The 24,835-nt window shown below is 43.0% G+C and overlaps 1 protein-coding gene and 1 long non-coding RNA gene across 4 annotated transcripts in view; one reads left to right on the top strand and one right to left on the bottom strand.

The window, feature by feature from the left end:
- Nucleotides 1-24,835, top strand: part of rock2a (rho-associated, coiled-coil containing protein kinase 2a) — a 42,487-nt gene that overhangs the window by 5,545 nt on the left and 12,107 nt on the right. For all 3 annotated transcript variants that reach the window (XM_053620240.1, XM_053620242.1, XM_053620241.1), the window contains exons 2-17: nt 16,246-16,327; nt 17,861-17,961; nt 18,459-18,596; nt 18,739-18,999; nt 20,880-21,024; nt 21,148-21,286; nt 21,676-21,767; nt 21,886-22,045; nt 22,176-22,230; nt 22,953-22,964; nt 23,069-23,197; nt 23,367-23,502; nt 23,615-23,706; nt 23,963-24,209; nt 24,310-24,416; nt 24,547-24,706. In XM_053620240.1, coding sequence (XP_053476215.1) covers nt 16,246-16,327; nt 17,861-17,961; nt 18,459-18,596; nt 18,739-18,999; nt 20,880-21,024; nt 21,148-21,286; nt 21,676-21,767; nt 21,886-22,045; nt 22,176-22,230; nt 22,953-22,964; nt 23,069-23,197; nt 23,367-23,502; nt 23,615-23,706; nt 23,963-24,209; nt 24,310-24,416; nt 24,547-24,706 — 2,056 coding nt within the window. The remainder of the gene's footprint in view (nt 1-16,245; nt 16,328-17,860; nt 17,962-18,458; nt 18,597-18,738; nt 19,000-20,879; nt 21,025-21,147; nt 21,287-21,675; nt 21,768-21,885; nt 22,046-22,175; nt 22,231-22,952; nt 22,965-23,068; nt 23,198-23,366; nt 23,503-23,614; nt 23,707-23,962; nt 24,210-24,309; nt 24,417-24,546; nt 24,707-24,835) is intronic.
- Nucleotides 5,225-9,359, bottom strand: LOC128605106 (uncharacterized). The gene is made up of 3 exons (XR_008385457.1): nt 8,445-9,359; nt 7,495-7,550; nt 5,225-6,372 (listed from the first exon to the last, which is right to left on the bottom strand). It is a non-coding gene; the product is annotated as an uncharacterized LOC128605106 (long non-coding RNA).

The raw sequence follows: 24,835 nt of genomic DNA, 5'->3' as shown, positions 1-24,835 counted from the left end.
ACATGTTGGAAAATTGTCCCTACCTCCTGATAGCACACACACACACACACACACACACACACGTGCGCGCCCTGTGCACAAATAGTGTCTCAGTGACATCATACAGCTAGTTTGTTAATTGTCCGTTAATGTCCTGGAAAAATGAACAGCAACAAGTCAAGAACACAAAAATAACATTTTGCTATAAATGCCACTGAAAACGTGGGCCGTTTTACAACAAATAGTTGCTTACAAGTATTTTAAAAAATATAGAAAGCTGAAAAACTGCAACTTCAAGGCACAGTATCTTAAATAGAACTTTATTTCATCATTTCAAAGTCTTACGCTAATGTTTTGGTTGTTAACTGCGGTGTCCTGACAGCTCTGCTGTAGCTTTAGTCAGTACAGCAAACTGTGGTAAATGTTGCTAATCAGACATGGAGCTTGCTGTGGTAAAAGATGCTAATCAGTCATGGAGCTAGCTATGGTAAAATATGCTAATCAGACACAGAGCTAGCTGTGGTAAAAGATGCTAATCAGACATGGAGCTAGCTGTGGTAAAAGCTGCTAATCAGACACAGAGCTAGCTGTGGTAAAAGATGCTAATCAGACATGGAGCTAGCTGTGGTAAAAGATGCTAATCAGACACGGAGCTATCTGTGGTAAAAGATGCTAATCAGACATGGAGCTAGCTGTGGTGAAAGATGCTAAACAGACATGGTGCTAACTGTGGTAAAAGATGCTAATCAGACATGGAGCTTGTTGTGGTAAAAGATGCTAATCAGACATGGAGCTTGCTGTGGTAAAAGATGCTAATCAGACATGGAGCTAGCTGTGGTAAAAGATGCTAATCAGACATAGAGCTGGCTGTGGTAAAAGATGCTAATCAGACATGGAGCTTGCTGTGGTAAAAGATGCTAATCAGACACGGCGCTAGCTGTGGTAAAAGATGCTAATCAGACATGGAGATAACTGTGGTAAAAGATGCTAACGTTGATGCTTGAGTTTTACTCAAATAATTAGCTAGCTCGTTATGCTAGTCAGTTTGCTATTCACCACAGGAACTTAGCACATTAACATATGTTTAAATTCTTCTCTCTTTTTTTTTCAAATTGTAAAGCAAAAATATTTAGTGCAGAGGAGCTAGCCTATATAATTTCTTCTCCTCTCTCTCTCTCATGCACACACTACTGTACCCTCATTTATTTAGTCATTAACTCAAGCTGATTATTCCGTTATCCAGTATAATGCGCTTGTTTGGCTGCTATACAAGTCGCTTTATACGCACCGCTTGCTTGTGTAAAGTGTGTGTGTGTGTGTGTTGGTAAGGTTGGTGTGATTTGAAGTCCAATGTGATATTGTTTTGTAAAAATCAAAAGCAATTCAGCACAAAAACCCTTACAAGCTAGCAATCTTAGCACAAACCTCTATGTTAAAACTGTTCTACATTCTTAAAGCTAAGAGTTCTTTTACTATCTAGTGGTGTTTCTATCCATGTTACGAAGCTAGCAATTAGCCAGTACGCTAGAAACGAGAGGTCTCCAAGGTTTGTTTATGGTTTAAAATGCCGACGCGTGTAAACCGGGACATGGAGTATCGATTTTGTTGAAGCCAAGAGATAAAACGTTACCGCAAGGACAGTAGTGTTAAATTGCAATATCACCACGTGGCCGGTGAAAGAGAAGTGTTTGTGTTTTATCATCCCGAGTTGTGATGGTGTTAAAATGGTCATATTAGCTATTAGATTAGCAGATTTCCAGAGGATGAGGTGATTTTTTTTTTTTTTTTTTTTTTTTTTTTTACATCTGATGGAGACGCAGGAGGCAACAACGAGCCCCGGAGCGAAGGTCAGTTTCAGCAGAGGGTCAATGATTAACCTGGGGGAAGAAGAAAAATTGAGTCTGTCATTTTCCTGTCAGCACAATGTGTTGCGTATCACGTAGAGATGAGTTCCCACAATCACAAAACCACTTCCCCTGAGTTAGGGATGTGCGATACGGCAAAAATATCATATCACGATACTTGAAGATATCGTAGCGATACATGACATGCACCATGATGTTGAGACCTTGAGAGAATTTTTTTTTTTTTTGCCAAAAATGAGTTAACATTATAAATATTTTATATAAGTTCCACTGAAGCCGTGGGAGCTTTTACACCAAAATACTGACTAAAAATATCAAAAATAAAAAAAAAAAGAAAGAAAGAAAAACAATGCAATCTGAGGGGTTAAAGAAGCTCCAGCAAAACAGTGTGATATTGTAGATCAGGAACAGAAAATAATGAAATAATAAAACAAAAATAATATGCTAATGTATACCTGGTACGATGATAACCCTGCGTTTACGCATTTTCTACACAAGTACGCGACACTGAGCTGCGATTTCAGTGACTTTTGAAATAAGATTGTAGTCCCGATGTATCTTCAGTTCTGTTTGACGCACAAAAACGTAAGAAAAACTCAACTGTGGTTTCATCTTGCCATATACGACCTCTCTTTGAATGTGTATAGAGACGCTAGAAAGATAAATAAAGCCTGGAAGGAACGTAGCTAGTACAGTTAGCTTTGTCTTGCTAACCTAATCTGCGAACACAGCTCGTACGAAGCCGAGCACGCAACGTAAAAACGAAGAACCGATTTTCCAGAGTGTATCTGATCGAGGCAGGCAGCAGCAGTTGGGAGGACTGCACTAACACTCAGGAGGTGTTGCTGCTGTGGAGCTCGGAGATAATCTCGCTGCAGGCTGGAATGTTGATGACTCCTTATCTCTGTTTCTACTCCCTTGTGGATTTTCTGCTCGAAGCAGAGAGAGAGTCGACCTGGCACGCTGCTCCAGTTCCTCCGTCCCTCCTCATAGACGCGAGCCAGTTTAGTGACTCTGAACTCTAGCGATGTGACTCTGAAGCGACTCGGCTGCAGGAAGTCAATCCAATCCGCTGAGGTAGACGTGAGCTGCTAAACTGAGACAGAGGGCAGAGCTGTATTTGGACAAGGTTTGTGCGATATGTGAAAAATATCGTATCGCGATACTTACGATACGCCTCATGCATCACACCTTGGAATTTGAATTCTTTTTTTTTTTTGCCAAGTTTGAAACATGTTATTTACGTTACGGGTGGGCGAGTTGGCAAAAATATCATACATCGTGCACCACGATATCTAAGATTGCGAGCAACAAGGCAAAATCAAGTAAACTCCGCAAATATTCGGAGGAGCGTGCGATTTTTCAAAATAATCACAGATTTTCCGCAGATTAGGGCCCGAGACACGTCGATTCACGTGCGTCGTTTACCAACAAACATCACCGTGAAAGGGCGTGGGAAACTATTTCATACGATCGCGATTTCGCCAACTTTTGCAAACTTTCAAAAAAAGCCGCAGCAAAATCCCGCATTTTTGGCCGCATCAATCACGGGAAAAAATTCTGCGGAATCCTGTACGGACCGATTTAGTAGCATTGTGTGTAACAATAAAAACATTTGTTGATACTTGTTTTAATGTCTGCAAAAATTGATCATTTAGCACTGAAGGAGATTTTTTTTTTTTTTCTTTTCAATAATAAAAATATTTTACAATTTGTTTACAATCTGTTTCTAATTTTAATGAAAAGAAAAACAACATTTTAAAAATGTTTTGTGAGAAAAGTTTGTATTATAACCATATCGATATTACATCATCATATCAGCCCGCCCTTCTGTTTAATAACTAAACCGTTACAAAGCTTTCATAGTTCAAAGATTAATAATAATAATAATAATAATAATAATAATAAATTCTGTAATAATTATAAAACGGTAATTAATAATGAATGCAATTTTATTGTGTAATAGAATGCAATGTTGTAGCAATTTCACTTTATCATGACACTAACTGAGAATATTAAGTTGACCTCAGATATATATATATATATATATATATATATATATATATATATATATATATATATATATATATATATATATATATAATATATAAATGTGTGTGTATATATATATATATATATATATATATATATATATATATATATATATATATATAAATGTATGTTTTTATGATGGTATGTGATTGTGGAATGTAGTGATTAATCGCGATCACCTCAGATAATTTTGATTAGCTTAAAGAATTGTAATATTTACTCTCACATTGCAGGTTCTGGAAGGATTTCCATTTTGTGGTGTTTTAAAAAAACTACATTTTTTTAATTGATGTAATTGTATGTGATGGAAAAAAAAATCTCTGAAATAAATATTTGTGTTTTTATTGTGTTGTCGTTCTTGGTCGTTGTTGCTCTAAGTCATTAAATCTGCACTGTAGAGTAGCAGCTAGTTGGGATGATGATGATGATGATGATGTAGGGAGGATGTGTGTGTGTGTGTGTGTGTTTGATGCATTTGCGGTAAGTGTCAGCTTGTCAGCAGGATGAAGGATGTGTGTGCACGTGTGTGTGTGTGTGTGTGTGTGTGTGTGTGTTTTGTTCCCTGTAGTGAATCAGTGCAGGTGGATGTAGAGAGACGAGCCGAGGAGCTGTGTGTGGGAGTGAAAAGATATTTTGCTCACTCTCGCTCTCCTTAAAACACACACACACACACACACACACGTGCACACACACTTTAACATCTTCCCTACTGCAGCGTTCCTGATTCCACATGACAGGAATTTGATTGTTTTTAAGGAATAATCTGGTGAGTGAAACGTCATTAATCACACGGTGCAGTTTGGTTCCGTTTCGTCCTGGTGTTAAAGGAAAGGCGTTGTAGGCAGCGGACGATCCCCGGGATGAGCACTGCGCACACTGCGCACACTGCGGGACTGAATGTGTACTCATGTCAACTAGAGCTGCGCAGTAGCGTGATCAGTGATGTCACAGTACACTTTTCTGAGATAGGACAGGCGTCGCGGTGTTTTTTAGTGTGATTGTTTAAGTTATAAACTTTAAATAGAAATCACTTCATTAGTTGTTAGAGTTTTGAATATTTCTCATTAGATATATTTTTTACAGAGTTAAAAAATATATTTTTCCTTTTCAGTCTTCAGTGTTTTGTTGTTTTTGTTGTATTTATTTACATTTTAATTGACTTAATTATATTTACACTTTTTTTTTTTAAAAAACTGAAAACTATTGATTTGCTGGCAAATTTCTCAGCAAACTTAAATATCGTGATACATTTAATGTATCATAGAAACGTCTGCAAGTATCTTGATGCCCCTAATATTAACGTCATTTATTTTATCAATGTTAATCATTTTTTATGGTCATATCGGACACCCGCAATGTAAACTACATTATCGCGTGTGTTTGGGCCACACATCCGACCCGACTCCAGCTGCATGATGCTAGAGACGGACCGATGGTGGGTTTTACCGATAACTGAGTCGGTCGGTATCTGCCTGCCGATAACCGATTCATCGACCGATAGTCTTTAACACGGACACTGAATGAAAACATAACGCTCAGAGTAAAATATTACTGAACTTTATTACAGAAATAAACTACTGACTGTACCGTGAAAATGTACTGTGCTCTTTTAAATGAAATAAATATATCAATATTAATATACATACAAATCAACTATTAATAGATATTAAAGTCGATGAAAGATCTATACATTCAAACTGAACCGAAAACTAACACTCCAAACAGCAACCGAAAATAGAGATGTCCGAAATGAATCAAACACTTGAAATAACACGGCAAAATTAGCCAGCGATCATATTTATTTCTCCTCTAGAGGGCGCTCTCCGCTTCGTAGCTCTTCGTAGCTCTAGTGGAAAAACTAAAGAAGCAAGCATGCCGTCTGATCTGATCTGAAGAGCAAGCGGTCCAATCTAATCCTTAACGATATTAAAGGGGAAATCGGGATGAATGTCAGGGAAATTATCTAATTATTTAATTAGCCCCAGGGTAAATTTAGTGCTTAATCATATTCAGCTCGCAGTGAAGTGTGTGTGTGTGTGTGTGTGTGTGTGTGTGTGTCTCTCTCACTCTCTCTCTCTCTCACGCTATGTCTTGTGTCGAATGAGCTGAATAAGCGTTTCTCACTGAACCATGACGGCTCTGTTGAGCTCGGAGGAGTGAAAGTGCTGAGCTGCGTGTGCGAGACTTTACAGACTGAGCTGTAGATCACTCTGTGAATAAAAGAGTGTCTTACTGTGCAGTTTCTCTCTCCGTGTGTGTGTGTGTGTGTGTGTGTGGCAGGCACAGACACAGATTTGATCATGGACTGTTAGCGTGATATCGACCTTGGTAAAGCAGGTATAGCTCAGGGGCGGGGAATGGGCTCGCTAACGATCCATACACCGTGCGCTGTTAACATCAGGTTCCGTCTCAGACGCTCCAGAACAGAAATCCTGGCTTTGGACGACTCGCTACAAGAAATTCGATGCTTTGGGGTCTAAATTCAGCGAAATATGACAGGGATATAATAGCGTAATAGTTCATGATCCATGTCGTTAATCACAAGTTGCTTAAAAATGCAAAGTATTGGCGGGAAAAAACGAGGGGAAATGAAACGATCGATACAACATAGTGATGGGCGTGGGCGTGGGCATGGGCGTGGGCGTGGGCACGGGCGTGGCCTGTTTGAACTTTCCATGAGAAATGGTACTAGCTATACGTATCTTCTAAAGCTAGCTGGTTCCACACATCAAATGTTCCCACCACAGACATTTTAACCCAGTGTTAGCTTTCTGTACACAGTGTATTAGCCACAAAATCTCGTGTGTGTGTGTGTGTGTGTGTGTGTGTGTGTGTGTGTGTGTGTTGCAGCAGGAGTAAATTAGCGTAATTAAAGTCTTCAGGCTAATTAAATTAGTGGTGATGGTGTAAAGCTGCAGGACCTCAGGATCATTAATGATGAATGACATCTCGAAGATCAGCAGCTGTGTGTCGAGCAAAACATCCCGCAAACGCTGTGTGTGTGTGTGTGTGTGTGTGTGTGTGTGTGTTGATTTGTAATATTACTGTTACTATCGTTTTCACTTCTCATCGGCTAATCTCACGATGCGCTCAAGGCTTCGTACATCATCACGTTTAGCACATTTGCTAATTGCTAAGTCTCAGTTCGGGTTTAAAAAAAAAAACCCCACCTCCGAGACACTTTAATCAGAGTTCGCTTTCTTTTCATTCTGTTCGTGTTTGAAAGAATTTTCTTTTTGCGTCGCATTTAGAAGGTTTCTGCATTTTTGCTGGCGGTTTGTTAGCGAGCCTAAACGTCACGATGCGTATTGCGTGTTGTAGAAATGTCTTCGAGTATCGTGAGATGATATGACACACACACACACACACACACCCTCACACACTCTCTCACTCACACACACACACACACACACACACACACACTCACACACAGTGTTTGTTGTCCTTGCTCCATTTAATCCATTAAGGAGACAGGAGTGCAGGATGGACTGAGATTAGATAGACTGATGGACAAATAGCTTGGGGTGTGTGTGTGTGTGTGTGTGTGTGTGTGTGTGTGTGTGTGTGTGTGTGTGTCTCTCCCTATCTTTCACTGTACCTTTGTGACTTTTCCCTGATGCACATCTCTATGGAACATTAATCTGGTCAATTAATCTGTAATAAACGAGTGAAGAGGGAAATTACATGCTGCTGCGCTTCTGATACGACATGGACAGGGGGATGGACAGGGAGATGGACAGAGGGATGGACAGGGAGATGGACACGGAGATGGACAGAGGGATGGACAGAGGGATGGACCAGGAGATGGACAGGGGGATGGACAGAGGCATGGACACGGAGATGGATAGAGGGATGGACAGAGGTATAGACAGGGGGATGGACAGAGGGATGGACACGGAGATGGATAGAGGTATGGACAGGGGGATGGACAGGGGGGTGGACAGGGAGATGGACAGGGGGATGGACAGGGGGATGGACAGAGGCATGGACACGGAGATGGATAGAGGGATGGACAGAGGTATAGACAGGGGGATGGACAGAGGGATGGACACGGAGATGGATAGAGGGATGGACAGAGGTATGGACAGGGGGATGGACAGGGAGATGGACAGAGGCATGGACAGGGGGATGGACAGGGAGATGGACAGAGGCATGGACAGAGGGATGGACACGGAGATGGATAGAGGGATGGACAGGGGCATGGACAGAGGGATGGACAGGGAGATGGACAGAGGCATGGACAGGGGGATGGACAGAGGTATGGACAGGGGGATGGACAGAGGGATGGACACGGAGATGGACAGAGGCATGGACGGAGGCATGGACAGAGGGATGGACACGGAGATGGACAGAGGGATGGACGGAGGCATGGACAGGGAGATGGACAGGGGAATGGACAGGGAGATGGACAGAGGCATGGACAGGGGAATGAACAGGGGGATGGACAGGGAGATGGACAGAGAGATGAAGGGAACAGGGATGAGTGTTCTATTTATAGACGCGGAACTATATAACTAATAATTACTTCCTACGACTTCAAATACTTACGTCCACCCACCAGTTTCCCCTTTTCTCTCTCTCACTCTCTCTCTCTCTTTCTCTGTCTTGCTGTTTCTCTGTTTTTCTGTCTCTTCTTTCTTTGTCTCTCTCTCTCTCTCTCTCTCTCTCTTTCTGTGCCTCTCTGTGTCCCTCTCCATCTTTCTCCATCTTTTTTTTCTCCTTGTCCCCCTTCTCTATTCCTTCTCTCTCTCTCTTTACTTTTTTCTCTCTATTCTTTTTCTCTCTATGTTCTTATTCTTTCTCTCCTTTCTACCTTGTTTCATTTCTTTTTACAGCTTTTCCTATCTTTTTCTATGCTCTATTCTTGCTATTCCCTCTTTCTTCCTCTCCTTTATACCTTTTTATTTTTCCTCCATCTTTCCGTCCTTCCACCACAGTTCTCGCTCTTTTTTCTGACTCTCCTCCTTCCCTCATTCTCTTTATCTCCCTTCCCCCTCACTCCCTCATTCCCTCACTTATTGTGTGTGTGTGTGTGTGTGTGAGCAGTAGGGAGAAACACTGCCTTATAAGGTGCTGTGATAGTGGCCTTGTCCATTTTTACACACACACACACACACACACACACACACACACACACACACACACACATCGTTCCTCCTCTCGCCCTCTCGTCCTCCTCACAGAAAAGCAGCAACTTTCTCTCGCTCTCAGACACACCCTCGACCACTCGCTCACTTGCTCACTCGCTCACTTCCCCTTAAAGAGAAACCAACAGGAAACTAAACTAATAAAAACCCCTCGAAGTATAAAATTCCGATTAATCAGGAACTTTTAAAGTCTTCATGTACTTATCCACAGTTTCTCCCCTTCCATGTAAAGTGGGCGGGGCTAATATCGGGTAAAGCTCGAGTAAGCTTCGAACTAGCCAATCACAGCGCTCGTCCCGCCTTCAGATCTTAAAGCAGTGAAAACACTAACCTGGTGAGCAGAGGTTTCACCGGCGAGCGAAAGTCAGCATGCTGAGTGAAAGTAACAAAGAAAGTAAAATTAGCAAGAAAAAATATGACTTTATTTAACACGTGAACATTTTTTTAAAATTAATTAAGGAGAAGCAGGAAACATGTAGTGACCGGTTTAAAAATGTGGGGTTTGGTAGTTTGAGTCACAGTTGTGGTAGTGTGAATTTCTGTATTTAGTTTTTTTGCTGTTTTGATTTGAAGTGTTTGACTTTCAGTATTTTCAGTTATGGTATTTTGAGTAGTGGTGTTTTTAACTTTCACTACTTTCAGTTGCTGTTCTTTAAGTTGCTGTACTTCGAGTCGGCGGGTTTCGGGTTGCTGGGTTTCGAGTCGCCGGGTTTTGAGTTGCTGTACATTAAGTTGCCGGGTTTCGAGTCGCCGGGTTTTGAGTTGCCGTACTTTGAGTTGCCGGATTTTTTGTTGCCGTACTTTGAGTTGCCGGGTTTTTTGTTGCCGTAGTTTGAGTTGCCGGATTTTTTGTTGCCGTACTTTGAGTTGCCGGATTTTTTGTTGCCGGGTTTTGAGTTGCCGTGTTTTGAGTTGCCAGGTTTCGAGTCGACGGATTTTTTGTTGCCGGGTTTTGAGTTGCCGTGTTTTGAGTTGCCAGGTTTCGAGTCGACGGATTTTTTGTTGCCGGGTTTTGAGTTGCCGTGTTTTGAGTTGCCAGGTTTCGAGTCGACGGATTTTTTGTTGCCGGGTTTTGAGTTGCCGTACTTTGAGTCGCCGGGTTTTGAGTTGCTGGGTTTCGAGTCGCCGGGGTTTGAGTTGCCGGATTTTTTGTTGCCGGATTTTTTGTTGCCGGGTTTTGAGTTGCCGGGTTTTGAGTTGCCGGGTTTCGAGTCGCCGGATTTTTTGTTGCCGGGTTTTGAGTTGCCGGGTTTTGAGTTGCCGGGTTTCGAGTCGCCGGATTTTTTGTTGCCGGGTTTTGAGTTGCCGTACTTTGAGTTGCTGCGTTTTGAGTCGCCGGGTTTTGAGTCGCCGGGTTTTGAGTCGCCGGGTTTTTTGTTGCCGGGTTTTGAGTTGCCGTACTTTGAGTTGCCGGGTTTTGAGTCGCCGGGTTTTGAGTTGCCGGATTTTTTGTTGCCGGGTTTTGAGTTGCCGGATTTTCATGTTGCAGCGTTTTGAGTTTCAGTATTTTGAGTTGTGGTGGTGTTAGATGTGCTGTATATTCCTTGCTTTTGATCATCCTTTGCTCTGCTTTTTGATCTTGAAAGCCTCACTTCGCTCAGTCGCCAGCTATAAACCTGCACTTTAGAGCTCAGCATGCTAATGTATTAGTTACTTCACCGATATCCTGGCGCCGTGTCAGTCCCAGCCCTTACAGTATTTAATTATTACTTCCTTATCGATCCAGATGTTTTTCCAGCAGACTGAGTTGTAAAAAATCTTCGAAACACTTGACCTCTCTCTGGATAATGCAGCTTGCACAATTTATATGATGAGCTTTTATATTTAATGAGGTCTGTGTAAGTGAGGAGCTGAAACAAGTGTGTGTGTGAGAGAGAGAGAGAGAGAGAGTGAGGACTGATGATGATGGTTGATATGAGACATCAGTGTTAACACGTCTGTCTGAGTGTGGGACGATTTAGCACATTGTGTAACCGTGTGTGTGTGTGTGTGTGTGTATAGAGACACTGCGAGTGACTCATGCTGTACTCCGTGAATAAGTGTGGAGTTGAAAAGTGCTCTGACATTGTTCCGTCATTTGTTTATCATCTGTCCATCCTTCCATTTCATTATTTTTTTCTCTCCACCCACAGCTCATGATGTAATACGCGATGATGGACAGCGTCAAATCCTGTGAACTGACCTATAATTATTCAGGAGGGGCGGACCTGTGATGCGTTTTTGAAAATGACGAAGATTTTCACGTACGTCGTGAATCACAGACCCCCTCGAGTGTTGAAATGGAGTTCTGATGAGTTATGATGTTGTGCAACAGTACACACACTCTTTCTGAGATTTCCTTTCTAATGCGTGAAGCAGTTCTTCTCTTGCGCTTTTAAAATGGGATTTTCTTACCTGCCCCCTGCTCCCTTCCACGCTAGCGTTACGGCCCCTGTCGCCGTCACCGCTGCTTACGGTTATACCTGACGTCTGTGGTTATGTACCAGATTCATTTAGCACCCTAAGCTTGCTGCAGTTTTCTAAACGTGACCCGTGACGGCTTCAGGAGCAGATCCTATCTCTGCAGTATCCAGTCGCATACATTTATATAAATTAGCTGCAGGAAACCCGGTAAGAAACGGTACGTTTACGCCGATCTGCGTAGCTTTTTCATCTGGTCCGTGACCCGATGACACGGCTAGTTCGAACACCAAAAATTCGATGTGAGAAACGGAGTTTAAAGATGATTGGATGGAGAAGCGCTGGCCGATTTTTCACGATTAATTCGATGAATTTTATAACGCAATTTTTGGACGTAAACGCCAGACCACCGTTTTTGAAGAGGACCGTGGATCGTGTCTCTGGACCGCTCCCGGGCTCGGAAACCTCTCGGGGCAAACACGAGCGTGAAGCGACGCCGCACGTAATAAGATGGTCATGTCGTGATGACTCGCGAGATTATAGTAAAGGCGTCTCGGTTGTAGGCGTTAATCTGAAGGAAGCGCTCGTGCGACGCTGTAAAGACTTTCTGCTGCTTTTTGTGTAACGGCGCTGACGCTCTGTCGGGACTCGGGTGAGGAACGTTTCCGTGGGAGCGGCCCGGCGGTGACGTGACAGACTCTCGGTGCTCGTTAAAGCAGCTGCTGAGGGATTTTCCGCCCGAGCATCAACAGCCCGAGCAGTCGGAGAACTGAGACGCTTCTGGATTATCGTGTAGTTTCGGGTGATACGGCGGCGGAATACCGACACTGCGGTATCACGATACGCTTTTCTCCGATATCACGGCTATCACCGTAGCTTTTCAATAACCTTCTTTAATGTTCTGACTGAAATCAGCCAGTTAGATGCTAACGTTTTTTGTGTATTTTTGAATATTTAAATTGGTTAAGGTTGTTGTTGTTGTTTTTGCTGCTTTTCAGTGCTGCTTTTATGTAGCGTCTACGAGCACTGTTTTCTATTATTTCTTCTTTATTATTATTATTATTATTTTTATTCATTATTTAATGTGTACAGACCTCAATTATGTAAAAACGTCTAAATATAACGATGCGCATCATCTACGTGTTGTAGAAATGTCTCGTATTGTATCGTGCGCCCTTAATGTAAATGTTAATTTGATTTCATTCTTAAATCATTTCAATTCTTTTTTTGGGGAAAAAAAAAGAACAACAAACCTCAGAACTTTATAATTCCCAAGTCTTGATATGGCGTATGTCATCGTGTCTGTATCGTGGAAGCATCTTTAAATCTCCTGATGTGAAATTTTCGCCATATTGCAACGTCATTGTTGTTGTTGTTGTTGTTGTTTTGAAATGTCTTTATGTAATTATTTAATTAGTTCTTCCATCTTTTTAAGCTTAAACATATAAATCAACTACACACTTGTACCTGTCATACAGCTCACTTTGTAGGCGTAGAATTATTAGCTGCCTTCCATCTGATGCTGTGTGCAAAGTATTGGCACCCTTTACACAGTCCGTCATTGGAGGGGGGGGCAGGGACCCCACCAGTTTCAAACAAACAAAAGCACATATGATGGTTAGTTTGTTTGTTTGTTTGTTTTTCTCCCAGGCCAGGAATTGTGAATTTGTTGGATTATTAGATGGATCTCGGTTATTAGCACCGATGCGTCCTGTCTGCGCGGCCTTTTCCTGAAAACCAGGACTTGGTGTATTTTCCCTGATTAAGAACAGAACAAAATGTCGTGTTGCGATTGTGTAACGTTGTGTTGGAGCGGTGCTGGTGTCGGATGGAGATTTTGGGCTTTAGAGTTCCTCTCTCGCTCCCTCTCTTTCCCCCCCTTCCCTCCCTCCCTCCTTCGCTCTGCCTGTTGTTTCTCCACGTAATCATTCCAGCTGCTATTTTTAAGCGTGGAATCTTGTATAAAGTGTTGGGTTTGGGTCGTGCCTTTTATAGCTGTGGTGCACTGGTGGGGTTTCTGCCCGTAGCTGGAGCAGCTCCTTTTCCATTAACAGCTGATTACATTAATTCAACTCCAACAGAAGGGATGTTACGTTTGGGTAGAGAGGGGTGCCGTACGGGCGAAAATATCATCTCGCCATACTTTAAGACCAGTCCAGTCTAAATGGACATTGGGACATCTGGATGAAGGGAGCGATGCAGCGGCGCTTTAATGCTTTCGTCCGTCCAGCCGTTCACTGTCCTGAAACAGATCAGGTTCCACCGTTTTTAACTCTGATGCTGATACCGGCGTCAACGCCATCGCGCTCGTCATCTCGTACATCACTGACTGGCCGAGCCGAGTCTCCGCTGTCGTATAAAAGGTCAAGTAATTGTCGTGATATGAAATTTTAATATCAGCTCTAAACACACGCACACACGGACTGTAGGAGGTGAATATACAGTCATGTGAAAAAATAAGTACACCCCATGGAAACTGTTGCCTTTTTTTATTATTTATTTTTTTACATATTTGGACAAGCAGACATGTGATCCTCTTTGAAGCAGCGCCTATTAATAAAGTTGATATACTTGAACAGAAAGGAAAAATAGCTTTATTTTTAGTCATTTACTCAGCAGAAATAGCAATAGATGTGATGTTCTTCTGTGGATAAAGTAAGTACACTCTTGGCCTCAGAAGCTAGTATTGCCCCCTTAAGCAGAAATATCTTCTTGTAGGCGTTTTGCATAATCATCCGTCAGGCGTTTTGGAATTTTTGACCGCTCTCCCATGCAATATTCTTTCGGCTGCAAGATGTTTGAAGGTTTCCTTGCATGTTCTGCCCGTTTCAAATCCCCCCACAACGTTTCAACGGGATTCGATTCCAGGCTTTGACCAGGCCGTTCCATAACCCTCCGTTTCTTCTTTTTGAGCCGTTTGTTAGTGTGCTTAGGATCGTTTGTCCTGTTCAAAGGTCCACATTCAGACAGATGGCCTCACGTTATCTTCAAGCACTCTTTGATATGATGCAGAATTCATAGTTGAATCAATGAATGCAAGCTGTCCGGTCCCTGAGGCAGAGAAGCAACCCCAAGCCATAACATTACCTCCACCGTGCTTCACAGTTGGTATGAGGTGCTTCTCCTGAAAAGCTGTCTTAGGTCTGCAGTAAACATATCTGCTGTTACTGTAGCCAAACAACTCTATCTTTGATTCATCTGTCCAGAGCACATTATTCCAAAAGGTCTGGTCTTTGCCTGTGTGCTCATTGGCAAACTGCCGTAGACTTGCGAAGGCTTTTTCCTGACACGCCTCCCACGCAGGTCAAATCTGTGCGATCTCTTTCTGACTGTAGAAGCATGCACTTTCACACCTACAGTTGCGAGACTTGCTAGCAGATCCTGTGATCAGATTTGGGGGTTCTTGGAGACTTCTTTTTGCATCAGACGGCCTGCTCTCGGGCTGAATTTGCCGGGACGGCCGGTCCTGGACTAATCGGCAGTCGTTTGAAATCTGCGCCATTTGTAGATGATTCTCCTCACAGTGGAATCATGCATTTCATATAATTTGGAGATCGTTTTAAATCCCTCACCAGACTCATAGGCATCTACAACCTTTTTTCTGAAGGCCTTACAGAACTCTTTAGATCTTGGCATGATGACAGCACACACCTCAATAACAAAGGGGACACCAGACACTAGATATGAGGGGGGAATAAATAAGACCGGTTCCACCTGCAGGTTCTAATCACTGGACTCTTCAACACCTGATTCTAACTTTATGGATCTGAAGGTGTGATAAACGTAGGGATGTACTTACTTTTTCCATATGACTGATCTATTTTTTGTTCATTTAAATTTACAAAATGTTAATTTTATGTGTCATTCGGTAGAGTGTATCACCTTTATTAATAGGCACTATTTCAAAGAGGATCAAATGTTTGCTTGTCCAAATATGTAAAAAAAAATCAAGTTTCCATGGGGTGTACTTATTTTTTTCACATGACTGTATTTATATCAGCCTGATGCGTTCTGCCTTCTTTGTGTGCGTGTGCGCATAAACTTGCGTGAGTGTGAGGGGAGCCGGTTAAATACTTTTAAACACTTATAAGGCTGACTACTCAAACTCAGGTCTGTTGTGTCTGTTGTGGTTTACATACCAGACGAGATCGCCATGGAAACGCTTACTGGGGAAAACAGTCCAACACACACACGCACACATACATTCTCTCTCTCTCTCTCGCTCTCTCTGTGTCACATTGATTACAGTCCTCATTTCACTGTTCGAACCCACTGTCCTAATACTGCATGTTTAACATACTATTTTAGCCATCCGGAAACACACACACACACACACACACACACAGGAAATAACACATTCCGCTCGAGACTCCAGAGAGTGTCATGGTGTTCTGTGCTTCCATCATTTCCTGTTTCACTGTCTTTTTGCAGGAATGAGATTTCACACACACACACACACACACACACACACACACACACACACACAGTTTGTCTTGACCTTCCATTGACATAAATGATTAATTTAGAGAAGTAATGCTATGCTTTATCTTACACTAACGTAACCTTGACCTCAGTAACCAAAAATGAACACCCCCCCCACACACACACACACCCCCCCACACACATGATGTTTCACGTTTAAAGGACCTGAATATTCAGGAGGTACTGATCCAATTCTGAAGACCGCAGGACGGAAACTGTACCCGAGTCAACGTCGGCACTTTTACATTAACGACGTTCCCATCCAGTTAAAACGTAAACGAGGGCGAAGATCCACTTTCTCTTCTCTTCGTCTCTTTCAGGATGCCATGAGCGCCGTGGTTTTAGATCTGAACTTTCCCGCCTTACGCAAAAACAAGAACATCGAGACCTTCTTGAACAGATGTGAGTATTGGTGCGAGCTGTGAAGTTGAGCAACATCTGGCCACTGTGCTTTTTACACACACACACACACACACACACACACACACGCATGCATTGGAAACGAGGAATTTTGGCAATCAGCTCTCGGTCATACGAGCTGTGCCGTGTGTCGAAACACAAGCTAGCTAGCTAACTTTCATCTGTGTCCATGTTTAAAACTTTTCTTTCTCGATATTGTAATTATAAAGACCTCATTTGTTTCAGTGTTTATAAATGTTTCTGCTGCACACACGCATGCAACTCATAAACAACAAATTTGTATTTTTACGAGTGTAAAAAAATATTCTTCTGCCACAGTGTGTGTGTGTGTGTGTGTACATATATATAGACAGGAAAAAAGTTTGATTTCAGCATTTTAAGAATTTGCTAAAAACCTGGTTCGACGTCGTGTCCTAATCATGTGACTAGAATTTTCAGTAATTTATTGATTTGACGTTTGTTTATTTTGGCCTTGCAGGGTGCCAGAATGTATTTATTTTTATTTTATTTATATTTTTTTTTAGCAGCGAGTCATATTCGTATAATAATGGACTATTTTTAAGCTTTTAAACGAGGTTGATGATAATGTTTGTTTCTTTTCCTCCGAGTTAATGATATCAAAATGGCTGAGAAGTGTCCTGGTTAATAAATGAAAAGCTTGAATCTCTTCCGAATGCTAAACGACCGCCTAAACACCATCGCGCACCAAGACGGAGGAATGCTCGTACAGTAGTCGCTGCTCTTCTGTTTTATTTTGGTCCAGATTTGTCAGCTATAAGCTTTAAGGATACATCAGTGAGGTGTAAAATAAATAAATAAATAAATCAGAAACACATAAATAATAATCTCAAAATAAGGAAATATGAAAACGAAGGACGCGCTCTTAAATGTCGTTTAAAAAGCCGCAGAGACGTCCATCTGTGTCTCGGTTTAGTTTTGATAAATTCTCCATCCGTCCTGCATCCCACTTTCCCCCGTTGCCATGGCGACTAGTGTTATGCAGCGCAGTGGGAGAATGACTCAACGCTCCGACAACCGGGTGTGTATTTATTTATTAAATTCATTATTTATTTAGTGCAGAAGCATGCAGAGGCTTATTTGTGCTCGTTTTTTTTAAATTAATATATATTTATATAAATATATATATTTTTACACAAATCAGCTGTCCATTGAGCAAGTAAATCAATTTGGAATAATTTTTAAGTAATAAACCCACAAATAACTCTCACTATTCAAGCGGTTAAATTGACGAGAACACCGTCGCTAGGCAACTGGGAACATGGCAAGACTTCGTACAGCTCGTCTATTGTAACGGAGGCCAGGTTTAGCTAGCTAGTGCTTAGCTAGCGTGTTTGACGTCTTTAATACGGACAGTAAAGTGGAAACATCAAGATTTACCTCAGAGATGTTGGGAAAATATTAAGAAAAGATTGAAATTACGCTGTAATTACACTTAGCATCAACCGCTAACGTGTGTGTGTGTGCGTGCGTGCGTGTGTGTGTGCGCGTGTGCAGATGAGGCAGTGATGGGTGAGATCAGAGATCTGCAGATGAAGCCGGAGGACTTCGACAAGGTGAAGGTGATCGGCAGGGGAGCGTTCGGAGAGGTGCAACTGGTAAGTATATATTTTGTCCTATGGTTAAATACTTTCAGGGGAATTAAAGTGTAAACATTGTTGTTGCATTAGTTTAAGAAAATTGTTGGAGCTAAAAAAAATTCTTGGTGTTGTATGTATGACAAGTGTTATTGCGTCATTAATAAACCAACCAGTCAGGTTCCAGTATGCAAATGAAGACCATGCAACACTGGATTACCAGGGGAGGGGCCATAGGCATGTCTAATTTGCATATTGGAGCCTGCTTGGCTTTAGATATGTTTAGACATGTGACGAGTATTATTGCATCTTTAATATAAGAGCCAGTCACGTCCCGGTATGCAAATGAAGAAAGGAGGGGTCATATGTGTTCCTAATTTACATATTCTGTATTTATTGTTTAGGTGCTTCTGTTACTTTGTCTGAATGAGAAAGTGTGTGTGTCTGCGTGTGTGCGTGTGCGTGTGCGTGTGTGTGTGTGTGTGTGTGTGTGTGTGTATATGTGTGTGTGTGTACAGGTGAGACACAAGGCATCTCAGAAGGTTTACGCCATGAAGTTGCTGAGTAAATTTGAGATGATCAAGCGCTCGGACTCTGCATTTTTCTGGGAGGAGAGAGACATCATGGCGTTCGCACACAGTCCCTGGGTCGTACAGGTCAGACACACACACACACACACACACACACACACACACACTCTGAGATGTACACTTGTATGGTAAGAAACAACACACAAACACTACTAATGAACGTCCTCTCTCTCTCTCTCTCTCTCTCTCTCTCTGTCTCTCTCCCCAGCTGTGCTGTGCGTTTCAGGACGACAGGTTCCTCTACATGGTGATGGAGTACATGCCGGGCGGAGACCTCGTCAACCTCACTAGCACGTACGACGTTCCCGAGAAGTGGGCCAAGTTCTACACGGCGGAGGTAGTCATGGCTCTGGACGCAATCCACTCCATGGGCTTCATCCACCGAGACGTCAAGCCCGACAACATGCTGCTGGACCACAACGGCCACCTCAAACTCGCCGACTTCGGCACCTGCATGAAGATGGATTCGGTAAGGGGCTGTGTTCCAAATCATTCTGAGCGATACGATGGGCGCTGGAAGGACGACGCTGACCTCGGCTGGTCTCGCTGGTGTAGCGGCACACGGGCTGTGTTCCAAATCATCACACGATCGTCAAGACGCCACTGGGGAGGGAACAAGGCGCTTTTTTTTTTTTAGTGCGCAGCTTATACTTTAGCGCTTGTGAATATGAAATAGTTACCCTAGGGGAGACTGGAAACAAGCACGAATCAGAAAAATGGAAATTTGACGGGAAGAAGCCTTATTAGTGACGTGGTTATGGTTGATAGTGTTGGGAGTACACTTGAAGAACAGCTGGAACTTGCTTACTAGCTCTCGAGTTGTCCCCGAGATTAGGGACAAGGCCTGCGTCTGTGTATCCACAGCAGCAGGGGTCCTGTTCCAGATCAGTAAGATGGTTATGGTTAGCGTTCTGGCAGAGGAACACGGCCGGTTTGAGCATCTCTGTAGAACATCTTGTAATCGCTGACTTTGGCATGAAGGTTCACTTGGCTGAGAAGACATTTGGAACAGACCCATTTCAGATACACCTACACTGTTTTTGGGTGATAAACCCGGCTAAGGCTGTGTTTCAAATTCCTGAGATCTTTTTATTGAACGTTCCGTTTTTTTTAAATTGTCTTGGCCTTGCTTTTTTAGGCTGTGTTTCGTTCAAACGCTGTCTGCGCTGGCTACGTTTTTATTGAACTTCATCCGGGCCGGTTACGTTTAAGTTCATTTGATCTGAACCTCGTATCGGCTGTGTTTCATTTAAGCTTCGTCTTGTTGCAACGGGCCACGTTTCCTCGAGTTACCGCGCTTCATCTGAGCTCACGTGCAAAATAGTCTGCACTTCTAGTTTCCTGCACGTTTTTAATAAAAATGTTTCTTAAAAAAAAAATCTGTGCTGAATGAGTAAAGCGTAGGGTGAAAGGTCAGGGAGTTTCAGTCACCTCTGAGTGACCTGCTTGCAGTGTGTGTAGTTTTTTTCCCTGTCTGCTGTCGCCACCTGTTGCAAAGACACAGAATTACACCCAGCGAGAAACCCCGTGTGGCTTTGAGACAGACGATGAATTAGTTTATGGCTGAAATCCAGCATGATACCTAAAACGCCCTTATCCACATTTTCCTCTTAGTTAAATCCCGTTTTCTTTTCAAGAGCCGTTTTATTCCTCTCCTAGCTGAAGTGAAGTGTTGTAAATAATCCCGTTGAGGGATGGAGTCTACATCACAGTTAAACGCTTAGGAGCACAAGTTTCCTTTTTAAAACACAATATTTGACTTCCTTCAAATGAGATTCTTTCACCTGTAACATAACTTCATTCTGCTAGCCAGTTAGCACGCTAGCATGGCTCTGTACAGTGTTGAAATTGCTTCAGCTGCTGCATTTCAGACATTTTCCTAAAAGTTTTTTTACGCATTTACTGTAAAGCTCACTGAATGTGCTTGCCGACTCACAGTCTTGCCGCTTCCTGCCTTTTATGCTTTTCTAGCTTTTTATTTGTTAGCTTTGCTGGCATTTCTGACAGGAGTATCCTGTTGACTAGCATAAAACACTCTCTGACTAGCTTTCTCTTGCTAATTGATGCGTTCTGTTGCCCTGCTAGCTCACGTTACCGCTTTAGAAATGCTTCCTAGCAAACACACTTCTACCTGCTACATTATACGCGTTGATTATTATCTCTGCTAGCATTTTTGACTGAAGTGTCTATGCTTCTGGCTAGCGTAGTCTCGCTTACTGCCGCCTTCTGTGGCGTTTTCGCGTGTTTTGATTCGCTAGCATTTTTGACAGAGGCGTCAAAAACCAAACCGTTGTATGTACCGTATTCAGCGTGCTGGGGGAAAAAAAGTGTGTTGTACTTGATTTTCAGACAGGCATGGTGCACTGTGACACGGCGGTGGGCACGCCCGACTACATCTCACCCGAGGTGCTAAAATCGCAGGGAGGAGACGGGTACTACGGGCGCGAGTGTGACTGGTGGTCTGTTGGAGTGTTTATTTTTGAGATGCTCGTAGGTAAGTTTTGGAGGTGGGGGTGGGGGGGGTTGGGTCTAGGGGGTTGAGAACAAATCGGGCAGGGCGTCTTGTCGCATCCTCACTCTGCCATCGTATAAATCTGTGATCGTGTGTGTGAAACAGGCGACACCCCGTTCTACGCCGACTCCCTGGTAGGGACCTACAGTAAAATCATGGACCATAAGAACTCGCTCAACTTCCCCGACGACGTCGAGATCTCGAAGGAGGCCAAAAATATCATCTGTGCGTTCCTGACGGACAGGTGAACGGCATCATGGGATTGTTCTTGTCTCTGTATTCCTCTTACCGCACAGCGAATAAAATGTTTTTCATTTATTAAAGAACGACACTCGTTGTTTTTTTGTTTTTAAATCCATTTATAGTTCCGTTTATTGTCGTGTGAAGTTACAGCTTTACCTCTGACACTGGAGACTCCTTCCGTGAATGTGAAACAAAGAGCTCCTTACAGAGAACTTAGAACACCGTATTAACTAATAAAAAGTATGATGTTTTATTAATAAAAGATGTACTTTTATTGTTGTGAGATTCCTGTGGTGTAGGAGGAATAATAATCTCCAGGATGTGCTGTTTAAAGGAAAACCAGTAGGGTAGAGTCATTTGTGTCATTTACGCGTGTGTGTTTTATTTCAGGGAGGTGCGTTTGGGGCGGAATGGCATGGAGGAGATTAAGAGACACCCGTTCTTCAAAAACGACCAGTGGACCTTCGACACCATCCGAGACAGTGAGTCGCTCTTTACAGCAACCGAGCTGGAGTTCCTACTGCGTTGACTGCATGCGCGACGCAAATATTCAGGCTTTCCATGTCAAACCGAGCGCTTGTGTTGTCGTCCGTGGTGCAGCCGCCGCCCCCGTCGTACCCGAGCTGAGCAGCGATATCGATACGAGTAATTTCGATGACATTGAGGATGATAAGGGCGACGTGGAGACGTTCCCTACACCTAAAGCCTTCGTAGGGAACCAGCTGCCCTTCGTCGGTTTCACGTATTTCAAAGAAGACCAGTAAGACTGTATTTACGTTCTCTCTCTCTCTCTCTAATAATCATAAATAATTTCTTTGGACATCTTTGGAACATTTTGTGTGTGTGTGTGTGTGTGTAGTGTCAATTCCTATGTTTGTGTTCATCTACAGGTTGTTAAATGCTTTCAACAGTTCATCAGAACGTCCCGCTTCTGTCAAAGGAGAGGTAACACGCACACACACACACACACACACACTTTACCAACAACATAAACTTGCATGATCTATGATCTGACTGGATGAGTCTTAAATGACTCGAGTCATTTAAGTCCATTCGATTCGTCCAGCGAATCATCCGTGTTCGTTTCGTTTCACTCAAACGCAGACGTGTTCAGGCTTCGCTTTTGTGCAAAACGAATAAAACGGACAACAAACAGCTTGACGAATGTAAAAACAGCCAATAATCGGTGCCGTCGCTTAGAAAATTAATTTTTTCCCCACGCCCAGTCGAAGACCGTCCCGGTTCTTTGAACTGACTCACTCAAATGATTCACTGACTTGTAGAGAAGCGAATCTCAGTTTTGTTTTAATATATATAATGTTTATATAACGTAAATCAAAAGTAATCAAGTAAACGTTCGATAAGCGTTGTCGAGCATAACCATTTACTGATTTAACAGCGACTGAACGAAATGAACGACTCGTTCAGGAGCACTGAGTCATTTGCAGAAGAATCATATCGAGTGCAGACTGCGGTTGAACCAAAAAACGGATCTGTGTTGCGTATTAAAACTTAAAAAGTGTTAAAAAAATTTTATTTTTATGCTGCCATAACAACACACACACACACACACACACTATACTGAAAGATAACTGTGATGTGAATGTTCAGTTAGTTGTTGTGACTGAGGTATTAACTTCTCTTCTTTTTTTGTCTTCGTGCTGCAGGACAGTGTTGTGGTGAGTATATCATTAATAAACCATTGCTTTATTGTATGTTTGTGTGGTTTCCTTACTGTGCTAATCGAGTGTGTGTGTGTGTGTGTGTGTGTGTGTGTTTTCAGCTCCAGAAGAAGCTTCACTCTTTAGAGGAGCAGCTGAATAACGAGATGCAGGCCAAAGACGAGATCGAGCACAAGTACAGGACGAGCTGCGCACGACTCGACAAGATCGCCAAAGAGCTTGAGGAAGAGGTGTGTGTGTGTGTGTGTGTGTGTGTGTGTGTGTGTGTGTGTGTGTGTGTGTGTGTGTGTGAGAGCATGCCTGGAACAACTAGTTCTATGACGATGTGCTTGTTTTCACTTGCATCTTATAATTAAGTGCTGTGACTGTGTGTGTGTGTGTGTGTGTGTGTGTGTGTAGATGAGCAGTAGGAAAGCTCTGGAGTCGTCCCTCAGACAGCTGGAGAGAGAAAAAGCTCTGCTGCAGCACAAAAGCGTCGAGAGTCACAGAAAGGCAGAGAGCGAGGCAGATCGCAAACGCTGCCTCGAAAACGAAGGTACATGCACACTCTCACGCGTGCGCACACACACACACACACACACACACACACACACACACACAGACACAGAGATCCAGTAGTACTCATACAGTGTGTATTGTGTTTGTAGTGAACAGTCTGAGGGATCAGCTGGAGGAGATGAAGAAGAGGAACCAAAACTCGCACATTTCCAACGAGAAGAACATCCACCTGCAGAAACAGGTACACACACACACACACACACACACACGTAAAGAACACGTAAAGTCAATTAATTAAAAAATAAGAAAATGAAATAATAAAATTTCAACAAATAACTATTAAAACCTCAGCTATTTAATTAAGTGTCTAAAAGTTTTATTATTATTTAAAAAAACATTATAATTTATATATTAATGAACAAATAAACACGTTTGATAAGAAATAACGAACGTTATTAGAAACGGTGTTAACGTTTTACTCCGTCTCATCTCCTCAGCTGGACGAGGCGAACGCGTTGTTGCGGGCGGAGTCGGACGCTGCGGCTCGTCTGCGCAAGTCGCAGGTGGAGGGCAGCAAACAGCTGCAGCAGCTGGAGACGCACGTGAGAGAGCTGCAGGATAAATGCTGCCTGCTGGAGAGCAGCAAACTGACGATGGAGAAAGACTTCATCAGCCTGCAGGCGGCGCTGGACACTGAGAAACGAGAACACACACAGCGCTCCGAGACCATCTCTGACCTGCAGGGTGAGACAGGAGAGCGGTCTCTGGTTCAGAGGGAAACGTTGAATGAAAAGCATCTCATTTTTGTGACACATATATTTTACACTGTTTATTTCCTCTGCAGTGCGTCTGTCGGGTCTGCAGGACGAGGTGAAGCAGGCGAGACAGGCTCTGTCCAAAGCCGAGACGGAGAAGAGACAGTTGCAGGAGAAACTCACTGATCTGGAGAAGGTAACACACACACACACACACACACACACACACAACAAACCGTTTCTAATAAACTAGCACAAAGCGCTTCCTCTCAATTCTCGACCTTAGTTCCTAAGCCCCGCCCCCCTGCTTTCTGTGTATCCAATAGGAGAAGAGCAACAAGGAGATTGACATGACGTACAAGCTGAAGGTCCTGCAGCAGAATCTGGAGCAAGAGGAGGCGGCGCACAAAGCCACGAAGACCCGACTCGCCGACAAGAACAAGATCAGCGAGTCCATCGAGGGAGCGAAGTCCGAGGCGGTGAAGGGTACGAGGGGTTCACTAACTAAAGAAATAGTGCAGCCTGTGTGCTGGACAGAGTGGTACAAAATGCACGAGGGCCGGTGGGCACTATAAAGGTAGGAGCGAGTGTGCTATAAATATTTTGTTTGTATTA

Source organism: Ictalurus furcatus, chromosome 3 (assembly GCF_023375685.1).
Source record: "Ictalurus furcatus strain D&B chromosome 3, Billie_1.0, whole genome shotgun sequence".
NCBI lineage: Eukaryota > Metazoa > Chordata > Actinopteri > Siluriformes > Ictaluridae > Ictalurus > Ictalurus furcatus.
The sequence above is the reverse complement of the archived record's forward strand: the minus strand, read 5'-3'. Positions and strand labels throughout refer to the sequence as shown.